Consider the following 18,333-nt stretch of genomic DNA (forward strand, 5'->3'; position numbering starts at 1 on the left):
TTGTTCTTCCTGTTCAAACTATTGTTTTGGCTTCAGTTCCCCAATTCGATGTAAACCGACCTGATATGGTCCTTCAACCATGAAGGTCGGTATAGAAAAGTGTTAAATAAATAAATTAAATAAATACTGGTAGAACAGATACAAGTCAACTGCAAGTGGGTAATCTATGCCAGCAGAGCAGGGATGGAGCAAGGATATAGCTCGTAGCCGTGCTATGTTGGAGTCTCTGAATAAAGAGGTTGAAGTGGCAGGAAGTAGCACAGCTGTGCGGGTAAGACTGGTGCAGGATAAGAATAATAATCCTGCTTCTAGTACGAGTGCTGTATCGGGGCAAGTGGAGCAAGGGTAGGTCAAAGATGGTCAGGAAGCCTCGTGGGGAGTCACAGGAATTCTAGTCATTTTGATTCCACTCTACTTCTTCTAGCTCTTCTTCCAGATCTCCTGTAAATTTAGCTTTGGCTGTTGGCAGTCAAGCTATGCGGGGAGGAAAGGGGGACGCCTGCTTTGGTCACTCTCATGGAGTTATGGGACAATGTATCACATTCTTATAGGGAAAAAATTAAGAAGCAGACATATATTGATATTTTTCGCTTGCTTAAGGGTGGCAGGAGGAAGGAGAAGAGAGAAAGGGTAAGAAAGAAGGTTACCAGGGTGCTGAGAGGAGGGTGCCAAGATATTTTCTTAGGTTGGCCAGTGTGGCCAGTATGGTTGTTTTGACACTTCACAGTACGGTTGCTTGCTTGTTTGTGCTGATATGATTTTAGGGGCTCATAAAGGCTCAGGTAACGAGTTCCACAGTTTCTGTGCAGAAGGGGAGGGTGGGTCAGGCAGTTTCAGCACAGGAGGGGCGGTCTTTTCATGGGCAAGGAGCGAGTGTCACCCAGGGGAAAAATATTGCAGGCTTTCCAGATGTCTGTTGGCATTTTACTCGATCAGGGTGTAACTTCCAGGATTGCAAGTTCAAGCACCTCTGTTCAGTGTGTGCACCAATCACCCGGCCATTAAGTGTTCCCAAAAAGGGGAAGGTGGCCCCGCAGCAGGCAGTTCAAAGTAATTTGAGTTTTGAAATGACCTCTACACCAATTGAAGTTTCAGGTATGTGTAGTTGGCTTAGGTGTTATCCAAAGCATGAGGCAGCTATGTTTTTAGAGGAAGGTTTTACTGTTGGATTTTGGATTCCTTCTCGTGGTAATTTGGAATAGGGGGTTCAAACTCTAGTTCGGTGCTTAGGTTGGAAGCGGCAGTATACCAGAAGCTATTGGAGGAGCTATCGTTGGGTAGAATTGCTGGTCCATTTTCAGAGTCTCTGTTTCCAAGAATGATTGTATCTTTGTGGTAGTAATTATTAAAAAGGATCCTGATAACTGTAGGCCTATTTATAATTTGTCTTTTCCTGTGGATTTCTCGGTTAATGATTTTATCCCTAGAGAAGTTTATGTGGTGCATTATACTTCCTTTGATTCTGCGGTTCAATTGGCCTGTAGGTGGGGCAGGGCTGCATTGATTGCAAAAGTGGATATTGAGTCTGCTTTCCATCTGTTCCCAGTTCACTCGGACATTTTCCATTATTGGATTTTCAATTTCATGGGAGTTATTATTAGGGATGTGAATCGTTTTTGAACGATTAAAATTATCGTCCGATAATTTTAAAATCGTTCTAAACCGTTAGAGTACACGATACAATACAAATGGCCACGATTTATCATCAGGAGCATTTATATTGTATCGTTAAATAGGGCACGGGAATTATTTGGGGGACGGCAGGAAAACCGGCACACCAAAACAGCCCCTAAACCCACCCCGACCTTTTAAAAGAAATTCCTTACCCTCCCGAACCTCCCCCCCCCCAAAATGTTGTTACCCGGTGGTCCAGTGGGGGGGGGGGGGTTTCCCCGGCACGATCTCCCGCTCTCGGGAATTATTTGGGGGAGGGCAGGAAAACCGGCACACCAAAACAACCCCTAAACCCACCCCGACCTTTTAAAAGAAATTCCTTACCCTCCCGAACCCCCCCAAAATGTTAAGTTACCCAGTGGTCCAGTGGGGGGGGGGGTTCCCCAGCGCGATCTCCCGCTCTCGTCCTGCCCTTAACTTGTCACAAGGAGCGACCGTCGCTCCCTGTGACAAGTTAAGGGCAAAGGCGATCGACTGCCAGTATGGCGCCGATCGTCTTTGCCCTTAACTTGTCACAGGGAGTGACCTGCACTCGAATCGTGTTGCCATACGGCCGGCGCCATTTTGAAAATGGCGCCGGCCATATTGCCGTACGGCAACACGATTCGAGTGCAGGAGGTTGTTCCCGGACCCCCGCTGGACTTTTGGCAAGTCTTGTGGGGGTCAGGAGGCCCCCCCAACCTGGCCAAAAGTCCCTGGGGGTCCAGCGGGGGTCCGGGAGTGATCTCCTACCCTCACGATGTCTGGGGACAGGAACCAAAATGGCGCCGGCGCTACCTTTGACCTGTCATATGACAGGGCAAAGGTAGCGCCGGTGCCATTTCTATCAAATGCACCCGTGGCCCGAGAGTGGAACATCACACCGGGACCCACCCACTGGACCCCAGGTAATTTAAGACATTTTGGGGGGGTTCGGGAGGGTGGGGGATTTATTTTAAAGGATCGGGGTGGGTTTTAGGGTTGTTTTAGTGTGCCGGTTTTCCCGCCCTTCCCCGATTTACGATTTACACGATATTTAAAAAAACAAAACTGCGACGATCCGATTCCCTCCCCCCCCAGCCGAAATCGATCGTTAAGACGATCAATCACACGATTCACATCTCTAGTTATTATTTTGACAAATGCATGCCTATGAGCTGTTCCATCTCTTGTGCTTACTTTGAGATGTTCAACAACTTTGTACATTGGGTCACTGATCACGTGGCTGGTTCCAGCAGTATAGTGCATTATTTGGATGATTTTTTATTTGTGAGGCCAACAGCGTCAGATGTCTGCACTAGTATTGTCGAGTTTCTACTATGTCTCATCTTTTTGGTATCCCTATTGCGCAGGGCAAAACTGAGGCACCTGTAACCTGTCTTGCTTTTCTGGGTATCGAGTTAGACTCTGTGGCAATGGTGTCTCGCTTGCCAGTGGGTAAAGTTTCAAAGCTGAAAGTTCTTATTGCGTGTGTTTTGAAAGTCAAAAAGATTACCCATCATCAGATGCAATTTTTGGTTGGCTGTCTTAATTTTGCATGTAGGATGGTGCCCATAGGACATGTTTTCTACATCACTTGTCAGCAGCAATGTCAGGTGTGCAGAAGAGGCATCATCATTTTCGCATTGTTTGCCATAACAGGGAGGATTTGGGATACTTTTTTGGTGTGTCAGTTTGGCAGAGTGAGTCACTTTTCAGTCGTGATTTCGAACTGCTTTTCGATGCCGCAGGGGAATTGGTTTTGGAGTCTGTTGTTTGCCTTTCGAATGGGTATCAGCTCGGTCTACCAGGAATATTACCTTTTTGGAGTAATTTCCTAATGTAGTGGCTATAGTGATTTGAGGTGACAGATTGAGGAACAAAAAGGTGGTATTTTAGTGAAAAATTTTGGACATTGTGCAGGTTATTAATAAATTATCAGCCAAGTATTTGTTGGTGGCTGATTTTAGAAGGGAATTTGTGTTGCGTTGTTTGCAGTTTAATTTGACAGCTTCAGCATAGCATGTTCCAGGAGTTGATAATAGAATTGATGATTCTCTTTCTAAGTGGGATCTGTTCCAGACGTTGGTGCCAGATGCAGATTTGATCACAGCGATGATCCCCAATTTCCTCTGGTGTTACAGAATCCCGAGGCATGGACGTTATTGAGGGCATCTGTGGTGGCTTCAAGGTGGGCCTCTTACAGCAGTGGTTGTAATAAGGTGTTACAATTCTTGTTTGCAAATGGTTGGTCTTGGAGTCCTGTACCTGAAGAGTTGCTGTCAGATTATATCACATATGCTAAGGGGAGTGGTTTATCCAGGTCTTCTGTGGCAGCTCACATTTCAGGTTTGTCATTTTTTATTAAAGCACATGGCTTGGGAAATCCATCAGATAGTCGTTTTGTTAAACATCTGCTGGCTGGTTGTTTGAGGGGTATGGCCTCTGTAACAAATGGTAGATTGCCAATTACTCACAATTTGTTGTCACAAATTTGGGATTGGCTACCAAAAAGGTGTTTTTCATTTTACGAGACTTGTTTATTTAGTGCTGCCTTTGTCTTGGCCTTTTTGGGGTCATTTAGGGTTGGTGAATTGGTGGACAGGGAGGGGGTAGCATAGATCACTCAGGATAAATGGCTGAGGAAGTAATCTTGGAAAGGGACAGAGTGTGATTAAAAATTCATCGCTCTAAGAAGTACCACACTGGAAAAGGTACCTGGCTTGTCTTGATGGCAGTGCCAGGGTTGTTGACCTATCCAGTTGACAATGTACATTCACATTTGAACATGCACCTGCCTGGTGGAATTCTTTTCTCATTACATGCTGATTGCCAACCTCTTAGCAGGTATCAGTTTGCTACGGTTTTGTAGAAAGTATTAGGGGACTTGGGTTTCGGGGTGGGAGGTATGGTATGCATTCATTTCACATTTGGGCAGAAACCTTTTATAGGTCATTGGAAATTTGGGGGCTTTTGCATCCTATGTATGGAAGGATAAGCAATGAGTGATGGGAGGTTGTGCGTTGTTTGATTCTTCCCTGTAGGGAATGATAAGCTATTACTTGGGGATGCTATGTTAATATTCTTGTGATTTTCAGGTAATTGCTACAGAGACAGAAATGTGTGGATTGCTGCACATTCATATATGTTGTATAGGCATATCAGCATGCGCTGCAATGTCCTTATGGTCCACCCCTGGGTCTGTCCTTACATGGCATGAGTTTGCTGGTTTGGATGGTGTGGGAAGAGCTGGAATCAGCTTTTGTTGTGCATCCAGTTTTTATTGTTGAAGTGAGCCTCTCCTGAGGTGTTATTCATTTACCTTGGGGAATAGTCCTATTGGCAATTATTGGATGCAGTTAGAGTAGATCTGTCTACCATGATGCTGTGGTTGCCTAATATGGTCATTTATTGGTCAGACATCATCCCAAAGCTGGCTTGCATGGAGCAGCGAATTTGGGTCATAGTCAGGCAAAATGAATCCCGGTCCTCTCATTGGCTGCGGTGGGATGGGATCTGCTGCAGCCAGACCACATCGGTCTTTGGCTACAGTGGCATAGGATTCACCACAGTCAAGTGGTTCCTCTCTTTGGCCAAGATGGAGGGATCCAGCATGGCTGCATTGGCCTATCATCAGCCGCAGCAGGTTAGGATCACCACAAACACATGGTTTCTCTCTTCGGCTGTGGTGGGATCTTCTGCAGCCATGCCTGACTGTCTTCAGGCATGATGGGATGGGGCCCACTATGCCTATGTGATTCCTCTTTGTCCATGGCAGGATGAGATCTGCTGTGGCCACACAGGCCTCTTTTCCATCGCTGTGGTGTTCAGGGAACCCCTCAACTGACAATGCCCTGGACAATCACCCAGCTTGCCCACCTCATATACTGACCCTGCTTGCATTCCAAAACATCATCAAAACCTGTGAGATGTTTATAGCTTTGGAGAACTTTCTTGGGGTCCTAGGTCAAAGTTTTGAAACTTCCATCTTGGTAAATGTCAGACTCAATTTAAATCACTCTGAACTTTATGATTTGCATTTGGATCTGAAAGGTTTGGTGAATTGGATAGATGTTTGATCAAAGATGAGCCAGGCCCATTCCCTGGAACCACAGCGCTGTACATTCTGAGGCAGATAGCAGGCCCATCTATGCCTGCTACTTGAGCTTTGACCTCCTTTATCCTGTCACTAAGGTCTCTTTATATCTATCTCACCTATTTTTTATTGTGTTCCTACCACATCCATTGGAAGAATCATTGAATCCACTGCCAATTGATTTTTTGCCATTACCTTTATGTAAATTTTTTTCATATGAAATGAGAATTATATTATTTTCTAGGCAGTTTTCTGAAATTCATTGACTTAAAAAAGGGTTATGTTAGCACAAGTTTGAAACTTATAAGCCCTAGCACTAATTGTACTACTCACTATCCACTCATCCTTCTAAAAAATACATCTTTCATTCACTCATCTCATCCCTGAGCAGCTAAAAAGAGGTTGAGGAATGCGGGCACTGAGTTTTTAAGAGCTACCCTAGGAAATGTAAATAGCATTAAGCAAGTGGAATTTGCAGGGGAATGGGATACTGTAGGGGAGAGAGATGAGGATTTGGGGGAGTGGGGATGGAGGATTACATTTTGAGTAGCTATGAAGTTGAATTGGGGAGAGGTGCTGTAAAATCTCCTTTCCTATATCAGAATGCACATTAGTTTCTTTTTAATGATAAGCAGAGAACTATTTCTTCTTATACTGTCTTTTATTTCCTACTAACCTGTAAATCAATCTGTTTCTCATTACTTTTTCCTAATTACAATTTCTTTTTTTAAAGAAACAAAAAGCAGAAGAGATTAACCATATTCTAAGTAAATACAACAACTCTAGGTTGCCATGTTAATGGTTCTTACCTCACAGCATCTGTTAGGTAATGCCAGCACAAATACATGGACTGAGAGTAGAACATCATCATATGATACAAGGATTTGGGACTAGATCTTGTGAGATACAAACTGGAAAGCTCTGTATTCCTGTAAAATGCTGAAAAGAGATAATTGGCATGATGATCACACTGTGAAAAATGACCCTGAGTATTTATTTATTTATTTAGGCATTTTATTTGCCGTCGTTACAGAACAAGATCATAATGGCTTACAAAATCATTGTTCATAATCTTTTTTAACAATCACATTCTGAGTCAATATTCATAATCAAGGTCAATACCAAAGCAGATGTGTGTTCTTATTCCTGTTCATACGTATTCTTGGTACTATTTAGACAGCATTACACTAAGAGCCAACACTAGTGATAAGTGTTATTGACTCACAATGTAATAAGAGGTGATGACATCTAGACTAACCACACAGACACATTCTCTTACATGCATACCTCCAGGGCCTTGAGGAAACAGGCATACATCTGAGCTTGCTGGCATCCAGAATATGTTTCATTGATGAATGATAAAATGTAATTATATTCAAGACAATCCAGGAGAAGGAAAATAAATCTCCCAATCAATTATTTACTCAAATTAAAAAGTTTTTCACAGTAAGCAGAGACGGTATCATAAAATAAAAGTACCTCTGATTTAATCCACTGTCTCTCCCTCGCAATGGGCCCCAGGCAGTATCAGCCTTTATGGCACTATGAATTGTAATCATGTACCATCTCACTTATTCCATGTTAATTTATAATTTGTATTTTATTTATTTTATTTCATTTTACCTTTGTCCCTAGAAAAACTCTAATTTATTTTTATTTTTATAAAAGGGTAATATTTTATTTTATAAACCACTCATGATTACAATTCATAGAGCCATAAAGGCTGATACTGCCTGGGGCCCATTGCGGGTGAGAGACAGTGGATTAAATCGGAGGCACTTTTATTTTATGATACCATCTCTGCTTACTGTGAAAAACTTTTTAATTTGAGTAATAATTGATTGGGAGATTTATTTTCCCTCTCCTGGTAGGTCTTGAATATAAATATTTGGAGAGGAGTTGGCTTCTGTGTTTGTGATTTATGTATCATGATAAAATGTAATTACATAAAGAATTTTGAAAATTGGTTATAGCCAAGAAAAAATAAATTATGCTTCCTGTTCTTCCATTCAATTTACAATCTCTATCTTCATAAAATCACACAAAGCTACAAAGTAACCTATAAGACAGATTCATCCAGATCTATATTTTTTGAAATAATACTAATCTCTTGCAAACACACAATACATATAAAGTGCTTAATAGTACTAACAGTAAGGCCAGCCTACTAGCTAATTGGCATCTAGGAATAACCATGAGGCACCACTTCTCAGACATCACCTACTACAGTACTCTATTTGGCACATTAAAAAGGACTTGAGCAGACTACCTGAAATATGTACCTTGTATTCTCAGACAATAATTGTCTGGTTGTTATATTTTGTGCATCTATAAATCAATAATTACCTCACACATTAGTTTAAATCTATTTTTGTCTGCTAACTAATACTACAGCTCACAAGTTCATAGTTCTTTTTTTTTTTTTTTTGCTATTATTTTTTTCAGGCATGCTAACAGCTGATAATTTCTTCACATCAATCAGGAGTAGGCTTTGTTTGTTGAACTGAACTTTAACAATGCAGTTTTATTATTTCTTCACATCAATCAGGAGTAGGCTTTGTTTGTTGAACTGTTTTATTATTTCTTCTTATTTTATTATTTCTTCTTATTTTATTATTTCAGTTTTATTATTTCTTCACATCAATCAGGAGTAGGCTTTGTTTGTTGAACTGAACTTTAACAATGCAGTTTTATTATTGTTCATTGTACACCCCTGTTATATGTAAACCGGCATGATGTGTTTGCAACATGAATGCCGGTATATAAAAATTTTAAATAAATAAATAAATAAATTATTATTTTTAACATGAAAATATGGTTTGAAAATAAAAAGAGAGGCAGTGAGGCCATTAAACCCACATTCAGAGAAAACAAATTAATACACTAGGAACCTTCATAAAGAGTGACCTAGATACTTATGCATTACCTTCTTCATTTTTCAAGTCGACCTCCAGTAATTTCAGGCCCACACAGGCACTAAGTAATCTCTCCATTCCATCAGCGCTGCTGCCCAAATGCTGAGCAATGACAGCTGAAGAAAGAGGCACCTCCGACTCCAGTAACAGATCAAACACTCCCAGCTCACAGGCGGTAAACATAGTCTAAAAGAGGAAACCATGCAAGGTTAATGATAGCATATGAACACTTTCCACAGTATCCAGGAAGTGTTTGCTCACTGTGATTGTTTCAGTTTCCTCTCTTGCTCATGTACTTTTAATAATTTTTCCTTTTCAGCCTGGGGCAAACAGCTAACCCTAAAAATCTGCCCAAAATCATGTAGCCCTTGCCAGAGTAACATTCTTTAGCTCTTGATTGTCCAGATCTATCCTTCTCTTTTATACAGTGGAGGTCATTTTCAAAGGAGTTACATGCATAAATATAACATACTATCGTAGCAAATTTCAAAAGCCATTTACTCGAGCAAAGTGCATTTGCACATGTAAAACCCAGTTTTAAGTCTGTAAATGCTTTTGAAAATCAGATCCAGTATATACAAATAAGGTATAACAGAGCCTCTAACACCCACTCTTCAAGACTTCATAATTCCTGAGCTGTGTAATGGCCAAATATCTGCTTAAATTTGTAGCTAGTGCTCTATTATTATGATACTCTTAGCCCACCGAGTTTTTCATTCCTGAACCATTAACATTGCATTAAATTTCTAAGACTTATAAAAAATATTTAGGTAACTCCTTCTATTTTTTAGTTCTTTCTTCAATCTTATGTAATATTTAGTTATTTTAATAATTGCTGAGTTACTTTCTATCACTGTATTCTAGCTGCAGCCAGACACTCACTTCGCTTTCCACTGCATCTCCTCATCTATCTGCACCAGTAACAAGCGTTGCAGAAGAATTACTATGATAAATCTTCATTTGTCTTGTTCAAAATAATATCACTAAAATAATCACAGATGCGTGCATCACATTTTTGCTATTCTTACTTTAGAAACTAGAAAACCATCCCTGTACTCAATTAGTTTCTTGGGAAAGTCAAGATCTTCTGAGGAGCCCATGTCTTTGTGACAGTCTGCAATAAATCTGATTTCATTACCCATATAAGCTGTTTTTGTACATGGAAGCTGATTACTCTGGGATAACAATTAACTCTGCAACTACAACATAAACCAAAATGTTTACAAGTTATCTAACTCAAACATTTATCTATAGTTCCATGATATCCAAGTTATCCATCTCATTCCAAGTTATCCATTAATGCTGGGATGTTTTTGTCCTGGTACTGAAGATAACCTGGATTAAAAAACTAAATGATGAAATTAGTGGAACAGTTTTGCACAAGAGAAGGAATGTGTATTTGTTTTTAACGGGCTTTGCATGAGAGACGCAAGCAGTTTGTGTGGAGCCAGCTCAAGGCCTAGCGTACCAAGATAATGGTATTTTTACATCATTAGTTTAGGTAAAAGGTTTAGTCCAAATAAGGAAGTCATCCCAAAACAAAAAACAGACACTGTTAGCAAAATCTGTATATAAGAATGTAATGTGTAACTTGGAAACTGAGAAGGCTTTGATGCGTCACTGTTAAGATGCTACAAGTCACTCCCAGGAAACACTGTATCTTACCTATATTCTTCTTCTGGTTTTCCTTTGCTTACTATAATAAAGAGTATTATTGAGAAATATAAAAACTGTGAGTGTTTTCTATAACAAACCAGCCTGCGCAGCGAAACCTCTGAGTGCCATAAGCCTCAGTTAGTAAATTGGGAACTTCTTGTGAGGTAAGTAAAGGTAACAACTAGTAAAGTCCCTGCCCTGCTGGTAAGGCAGGTAATAACTAAATAATCCCTGAGACAGCCGCCCTCGGGACTATAAACAGTACTAACCTTTAAAAGCTTGCAAAATCAGTGAACATGATCATAGCGGACAAAACAAGGACAAGACTCATGAACAAGGAACACTGAACATAGAGGCCCGAAGGCTAACCAGGCAAGGCAAATAAGTAAGAGACCCCGAAGGGCAAAATCTGAAAAGGTCTATATAGGCTACAGAGCAAGTGAAAGGCTTAGGGAGGCCACAGAGCAAGGCAAAGGTCAGAAGGCCAAAGGCCACAAGGCAAGGTGATGGTCAGAAGGCCCGGAGACCAAGAGGCAAAGCAAAGCTAGGCAAAGGTAAGAAGACTCAGGCCATGAGGCAACAGGACAAGGAGCCAAGGTAGACTCAATGTAAAGGCATCAAAGCAGGGAACAGAAAGCCTTCTTGCACAGCTGTAAGAATTCAGACATGTTAAATATATTCCTCTAATTGCAAGCCTCTGTGTTGTTCAATCACTGATTTCTGGCCTACCTCTTGTAGCTAACACTGCATCAAGCTGAAAGCATAGCTTGGCTAATCACGACAATTTCTCCCTTGTGTTAGATCTCAGAAGTGGGTCAAGACCTTCCATAGCAAGTTCATCTAATTTTTCTAATTCATCTAATTCTTCTATCTGAGGAATAAAGGTGGCAGGTGGTGCTGTGGGCAACTCAAAAAACTTTAGAGCCATAATAGTAGATGCAGTGGACAGATTTCTTCTTGTGAGGTAAAAAATAAATTGTTCACACATGCCAAAAAGTAATATGTCCACTCAAAAGACTATTATTACTAACATCCAACCTACCACTTGCTTGCCTACCATAATCTTATTCCCAAGACATCCCAGTTCCATTTTTCTATTTCATTTTGTAAACCATTGGTTTGGTGAGACAAATCATTCAATTTTCCCTGATTGATCAACATATGCACGACAAGAAACATGTATTACAAAACACATCCCTCCCTTTTCTGCTAACAAAATTTCCAATGCTTTGTGATTATTCACTTCAACTCCAGCCAAAGAAGATATCTCCCCTAGTACTTCTGATAAGGCTGCACTACTTTCATGGGCCACCTTTTCCACTATAGAGGACAAATTCATAAAGACAGTTTTGGAGATCATACACACCTACTCCTGGAAAAAGAACTTCCATAAAAGTCTTTAAAGCGTATTGTACCTGTCTATAGGGCTGGATATTTGGGTGGTAATTCTTAGAAATCTGTCTGCTCAAATTAGGAAAACAATGAACAGAGAAATTGGGAATTGTATACCCAGGAATATTCTCTCACTATTATTGCCATATTACATTTTAATAGCTCTTTTCCCATTCATATAAAATATTCCTGGAGCAGTAATCCCAGCCAGCATGGCTCTTTGTGTTGCTTGGACAAGTAGGAGGATACACAGTCCATTCATACTTATGTGTAGGGAATGTAAATTTGTTATAGCATTTTAGGCAAATAAGGAGGTGCATAAGTTGTGAAAGGGGCTTTAGATACAAATGTTCAGCAGGGGTAAAATTACTAGGGATGTGAATCGGGCTTCGGACGATATTTTCAAAATCCGGGGCTCCCCCAAAACGATAGGAAAACTCCACGATATTATCATTTTGGGGGAGGGCGGTAAAAACGGCACACAAAAATAACCCCTAAACCCATCCTGACCCTTTAAAACTAATCCCTTAGCTTCCCCCACCCTCCCGACCCCCCAAAAAACTTTTTACAGGTACCTGGTGGTCCAGTGGGGGTCCCGGGAGCGATCTCCAAATCAAAACGGCGCCGATGGCCCTTTGCTCTTACCATGTGATAGGGTATCCGTGCCATTGGCCGGCCCCTGTCACATGGTAGGCGCACTGGATGGCCCACTCCATTATTGGTGAATCCATGCCTCTGGTCCAGCAATTCTCGCGACTGTAGATAGTTCACTATTCTTTCTTTCAACAGTGATTCCATTACTTTTCCCACCACCGACGTGAGTCTAACCAGCCTGTAGTTATCAGTAGGGATGTGAATCGTTTTTTGACGATTTAAAACAATTGTCAGATATATTTTAAATCGTCAAAAATCGTTAGAGCCGCGATACAATAACAATTCCCCCGATTTATCGTCAAAAAATCGTAAATCGGGGGAGGGGGAGGGCGGAAAAACCGGCACACCAAAACAACCCTAAAACCCACCCCGACCCTTTAAAACAAATCCCCCACCCTCCCGAACCCCCCCAAAATGTTTTAAATTACCTGGGGTCCAGTGGGGGGGTCCCGGCACGATCTCCCGCGATTTCCCGCTCTCGAGCCACAGCTGCATTAATAGAAATGGCGCCGGTGGCCCTTTGCCCTTACCATATGACAGGGCAAAGGTAGCGCCGGCGCCATTTTGGTTCCTGACACCCGCCGTCACGAATGCAGGAGATCGCTCCCGGACCCCCGCTGGACCCCAGGGACTTTTGGCCAGCTTGGGGGGGCCTCCTGACCCCCACAAGACTTGCCAAAAGTCCAGCAGGGGTCCGGGAGCGACCTCCTGCACTTGCCCCGTATTGCCAATATTCAAAATGGCGCCGGCGCTACTTTTGCCCTCACTATGTATACAGGTCGTATGACATAGTGCAAAGGTAGCGCCGGCGCCATTTTGAATATTGGCAATACGGGGTGAGTGCAGGAGGTCGCTCCCAGACCCCCGCTGGACTTTTGGCAAGTCTTGTGGGGGTCAGGAGGCCCCCCCAAGCTGGCCAAAAGTCCCTGGGGGTCCAGCGGGGGTCCGAGAGCGATCTACTGCACTCGTGACGTCGGGTGTCAGGAACCAAAATGGCGCCGGCGCTACCTTTGCCCTGTCATATGGTAAGGGCAAAGGGCCACCGGCGCCATTTCTATTAACGCAGCCATGGCCCGAGAGCGGGAGATCACGCCGGGACCCCCCCCCCCACTGGACCCCAGGTAATTTAAAACATTTTGGGGGGGTTCGGGAGGGTGGGGGATTTGTTTTAAAGGGTCGGGGTGGGTTTTAGAGTTGTTTTGGTGTGCCGGTTTTCCCGCCCTCCCCCGATTTACGATTTTTAACGATTTTTAAAAAAAACCAAACATGACGATCAGATTTCCCTCCCCCCCCAGCCAAAATCAATCGTTAAGACGATCGATCACACGATTCACATCTCTAGTGCCCTATCCCTGATACCAGGGGTGTTGTGATCTTCCTGTACTCAGTGCTAGAGATGTGAATCGTGTGCCAGATCGTCTTAACGATCAGGTTCGGCTGGGGGGGTGTGTGGAAATCTGATCGTTAAGATATGTGAATTGGAATCCTTTCCGATTCCAATTCACATCGCTAATTTTTATTTTAGAGAGGCCCGCGCCGCTAAAAAAAACCCACCTGACCCTTTAAATCGACCCCCCTTAGCCTCCCCCACTCTCCCGACCCCTCCCCAAAACCTTTTAACATTACCTGGTGGTCCAGGGGGGCCTCGGGGCCTCGGGGGACAATTTCCCATTCCCAGGCATCAGCTGCGCTAAAAAAAAATGGCGCCAATGCACCTTTGCCCTTCCCATGTGCGCCGGCCATCTTTACTCATCAGCCCCTATTATACTATACCCTATAATAGGGGCTGAGGAGTAAAGATGGCGCCGGCCATCCAGTGCTCCTACCATGTGACAGGGGCCGGCCAATGGCACGGATACCCTGTCACATGGTAAGTGCAAAGGGGCATCGGCGCCATTTTATTTTAGTGCAGCTGATGCCTGGGAACGGGAAATCATCCCCCGAGGCCCCCCTGGACCACCAGGTAATGTTAAAAGGTTTTGGGGGGGGTCGGGAGGGTGGGGGAGGCTAAGGGGGGTCGATTTAAAGGGTCGGGTGGGTTGTTTTTTTTATCGGGCCATCGGCGCCATTTTAATTAGTGGCAGCCAAAATGGCGCCGATGGCCCGAGAGCGGGAGATCACACCGGGACCCCCCACCATTGGACCACCAGGTAATTTAACATATGGGGGGGGGGTTTCTGGAGGGTGGGGGAGGGTAAGGAATTGGTTTTAAAGGGTCGGTGTTGTGATCTTCCTGCATGCAGTGCCCTATCCCTAATACCAGGAGTGTTGTGATCTTCCTGCACACAGTGCCCTATCCCTGATACCGGGAGTGTTGTGATCTTCCTGCACGCAGTGCCCTAACCCTGATACCGGGAGTGTTGTGATCTTCCTGCACACAGTGCCCTATCCCTGATACCGGGAGTGTTGTGATCTTCCTGCACTCAGTGCCATATCCCTGATACCGGGAGTGTTGTGATCTTCCTGCACACAGTGCCCTAACCCTGATACTGGGAGTGTTGTGATCTTCCTGCATGCAGTGCCGTATCCCTGATACCGGGAGTGTTGTGATCTTCCTGCACACAGTGCCCTAACCCTGATACCGGGAGTGTTGTGATCTTTCTGCATGCAGTGCCCTATCCCTGATACCGGGAGTGTTGTGATCTTCCTGCACGCAGTGCCGTATCCCTGATACTGGGAGTGTTGTGATCTTCCTGCACGCAGTGCCCTATCCCTGATACCAGGAGTGTTGTGATCTTCCTGCACACAGTGCCCTATCCCTGATACCGGGAGTGCTGTGATCTTCCTGCACGCAGTGCCCTATCCCTGATACCAGGGGTGTTGTGATCTTCCTGCATGCAGTGCCCTATCCCTGATACCGATACCGGGAGTGCTGTGATCTTCCTGCACACAGTGCCCTATCCCTGATACCGGGAGTGTTGTGATCTTCCTGCACACAGTGCCCTAACCCTGATACCGGGAGTGTAACGATCAGATTCCCCCCCCCCCCCCCCCAGTCGTTAAAATGATCGGGCACACGATTCACATCCGTAACAGATACTAACCCTCTTTGGAAAGTAAAAATGAAAAGGCTTAATTATAGGCACTTAGGCAAATAAATATAGTGATTTTTTTTTCTTGTTTGTGCCTCAGTTTTCACAATATTTCTTAAAGCTTAAGAAATATCTTTTAAAATAAATATAGAATCCTCAGACTCCTAAATGATTCCTTTACTTTCAGACAATTACAGTAACTTATCAGAGGTCCTGCTTTCCTAGCAGCCAGGTTTAAGCTCAACCTGCTTCAGAGAGGAAATTAATTAGCCCACTGTCAGTTCAAAACCAACAAACTTCTTACAAAAGTTTCTTAGGGCTAAAGAAATTCCTTTTAAATCAATATAGGATCCTTAGATTCCTAAATGATTCCTTTTCAGTTCAGACAGTAACAACAGCTTAACAGTGGTCTGGCTTCCTAGCAGCCAGGGTTCAGTTCAACCAGTTCAGATAGGAGGTTTGTTACAATAACTGGCCACTGTCAGCTTAAAACTAACAAAACTTCAAGAAAATTATTTTCCTTTCCTTTTCTTTTAAGAGTCCCTATCACAATCACAAGCTAGAGCCAAACTCCCGCGGGGCTCTCTAAGTTAACTAAGACTCTCATTCATACCCTCACCCCCTTACACTCTCAGACTGTCATAAAAAACTAAAAAAAAAAAATGCCTTTGAGAGAGAGGATCTTCTTATACACAACCTTCCTCTCTCAAGGCTGCCCACCCACTCCCTGTTTCACTGTCACACTTGGAATGCTGACAGCAGCCGTCCCAAGCTCAGTGACCCTGTGACAGCCACATGCATACAGAACCTCCATTCAGACACACCTAAACTTGCCCTCTTTATTCCCCCTTTCCTCCTTTTAGAACTTTTTCTTTTTTTATTTCTTTTCCCTCCTTTGCTTTTCCCCTTACACCAGTTTCCCAGCCTGAGATCCAGGGAATTACATTTTTTTTATTTTAACCCTTATGGGTTACATTGTTGCTGCTGCTGACTGTCTCCTGGCTTTGACCTCTGCCTCGTCTGACCACACTACTGATTGCCTCCTGGCTTTGACCACTGCTTCATCTGACTATGATCCTGCCCATCTCCTGGTTTGACCTTTGCCTTGGCTGAGCATTCGCTAGCTGACTTCTGGTATTGACCTACACTCGTCTTGCCACTCTTCCTTGCCTGCCACCTGCCTTGACTTCAGCCTGCTCTACGATGCTCCTCTTGTCTTCACTCTGGACTTGGCCTCTCAGGCTTTGACCTGTTCTTGCTCAGGCTCTCTGTGTCTGCCTCCTGTTCTCATTGGCGCCCTTGTCTCTGGGACTCTGCCTCGTCCAGATCAGACCAACTACTCCTTCTACCGATGCTGGTCCCTGGCTGACCTCCTCGTCATCCCTGAGAAAACCTAGGAGGAGGCCCACCTAAGTCCGGTCGGCCCTGGTACCCAAGGGCTCAACCTGAAGGGAACAAGGGCTTGTAATGGCGAATTTCCAGCCGGCCTCCGTCAGTCAGCCTGCTCTGCCTGCTGACGGTGGGGACCCGTAGGGCTTGCTCTGCGGGTAGCATCAACCCCACTTCGGCTCAAGGGTCCACCTCCTGCGCAACAGATCCTCAAAAATATAGACCATGACGTGCTTATTTCAAAATTAGCTTGTATGTCACAAATCCAAACTCTATCCTACTGGGGCCCTTATTTTTTGTGCGCATTAAAGTATTTGCAGAATCGGGTTACTAACATAGTTTTAAGCACAGAAAGACAAAATTATAATGATCCAAGTGCAGGAATAAATGCATATTTTATGTGCATAAAATGGATGTGTGAATTCTCACAATGATGAAGTTGGTTAGAAGGTCTCCTCTTATAGAAATGCCACATGCTAACGTTTGAATTGCTCTACTGTTTATTTAGAAACTAGAAGTTTAAAACAAGAATCCAGGCCTTACCATATATCAGCTGTTCCTGCTCCTGGCCGTGACTCTTTGATCAGGCACTGTGCTGGGCACTATGGGACCTTGATCCCCACTGAGGCTGCGATGCTAACAAAAGCAGGCACCCTTCCGGAGAACATTGGGGCTTTCCATCTATCAGCTGTTCCTGCTGCTGGCTGTGACTCCTCGATCAAGCATTGTGCCGGACACTTCGGGGCCTTGATCCCAGCTGAGGCTGCAATGGCAATAAAAGTGCAGTGAAGCCACACACCTAAGGGTCGCGCCTCTTGAGGAAATTTTGTAAGTTTTTGCTTCAATGGGGAGAAAATGAAAAAGGAAGATCTTGGTTTTCCTCACAGCCTCAACTCCTTTTAGGGGACTGATGGATGGATGTATTATTCACCTGCTGATCAACTTGCTAAAGATTCACAGGAAACAGCAGGTGAGGTCTCCTTAAGTTCTGGAGCTTGTACTCCTCCTCCTCCTTCTTCTTCTATGAATATGGGTGCCGGAAACATCTTTCTAGGAAATATGGCACTATCACACTCACTTGAGTCTGTTATCTTCTCAGGTGATGTAGGAAGAACTGAGACTGGCCAGGTGTCTCAAAATATTGCTTCCCCTGTCTATCTGGATGAAAAGGGTGATGGGCCCAGCACAGTTTAAATGATGTTTCCTTCCTTATTAGGACCTAATGCAGGGAGAAGGATTCCTATCCTAACTGCAGTCTGTTTTCCTTCAGATTTATTTTTATCTGCATCACAAGACGTTCTGGCCAAGCCAGATGTGGTGACATTTAAAGATATCTGGAGGACTGTTACTCAAACAGAGACCTCAATTGCTCTGACTGTTACACAATTGTGTAAGTTCATCGCCAGAACTGCTTTTAAGCTTTTGGACTTTGAGACAAGATTGGAGACAATTGAGAAACAGGTTGTTCCTTCTCTTAATGTTGTAGCTAATGTTCAATCCTCTATGCATAATAAGAATTAACTTTGTGAAAATACTATTAGATCTAAAAATCTCCACATATTCCTGT

At 43.5% G+C, this 18,333-nt stretch overlaps 1 protein-coding gene across 6 annotated transcripts in view; it reads right to left on the minus strand.

Moving 5' to 3' along the window:
- Positions 1–17,730, minus strand: part of LOC115092612 (acetylserotonin O-methyltransferase-like) — a 58,703-nt gene extending 40,973 nt beyond the window's left edge. For 3 of the 6 annotated variants that reach the window (XM_029603646.1, XM_029603649.1, XM_029603644.1), the window contains exons 1-3: positions 9,672–9,752; positions 8,655–8,829; positions 6,538–6,667 (exon numbers count right to left, since the gene is read on the minus strand). In XM_029603646.1, the coding sequence (XP_029459506.1) occupies positions 6,538–6,667; positions 8,655–8,829; positions 9,672–9,743 (377 nt within the window). In that variant the 5' untranslated portion in view covers positions 9,744–9,752. Of the gene's footprint in view, positions 1–6,537; positions 6,668–8,654; positions 8,830–9,525; positions 9,638–9,671; positions 9,753–10,568; positions 10,710–17,309 lie in introns of those variants that run through there. The other 3 variants (XM_029603645.1, XM_029603647.1, XM_029603648.1) reach the window with 3 other exon arrangements.
- Between the last annotated feature and the right edge of the window lie 603 nt (positions 17,731–18,333).

This window comes from Rhinatrema bivittatum, chromosome 5, assembly GCF_901001135.1.
Source record: "Rhinatrema bivittatum chromosome 5, aRhiBiv1.1, whole genome shotgun sequence".
NCBI lineage: Eukaryota > Metazoa > Chordata > Amphibia > Gymnophiona > Rhinatrematidae > Rhinatrema > Rhinatrema bivittatum.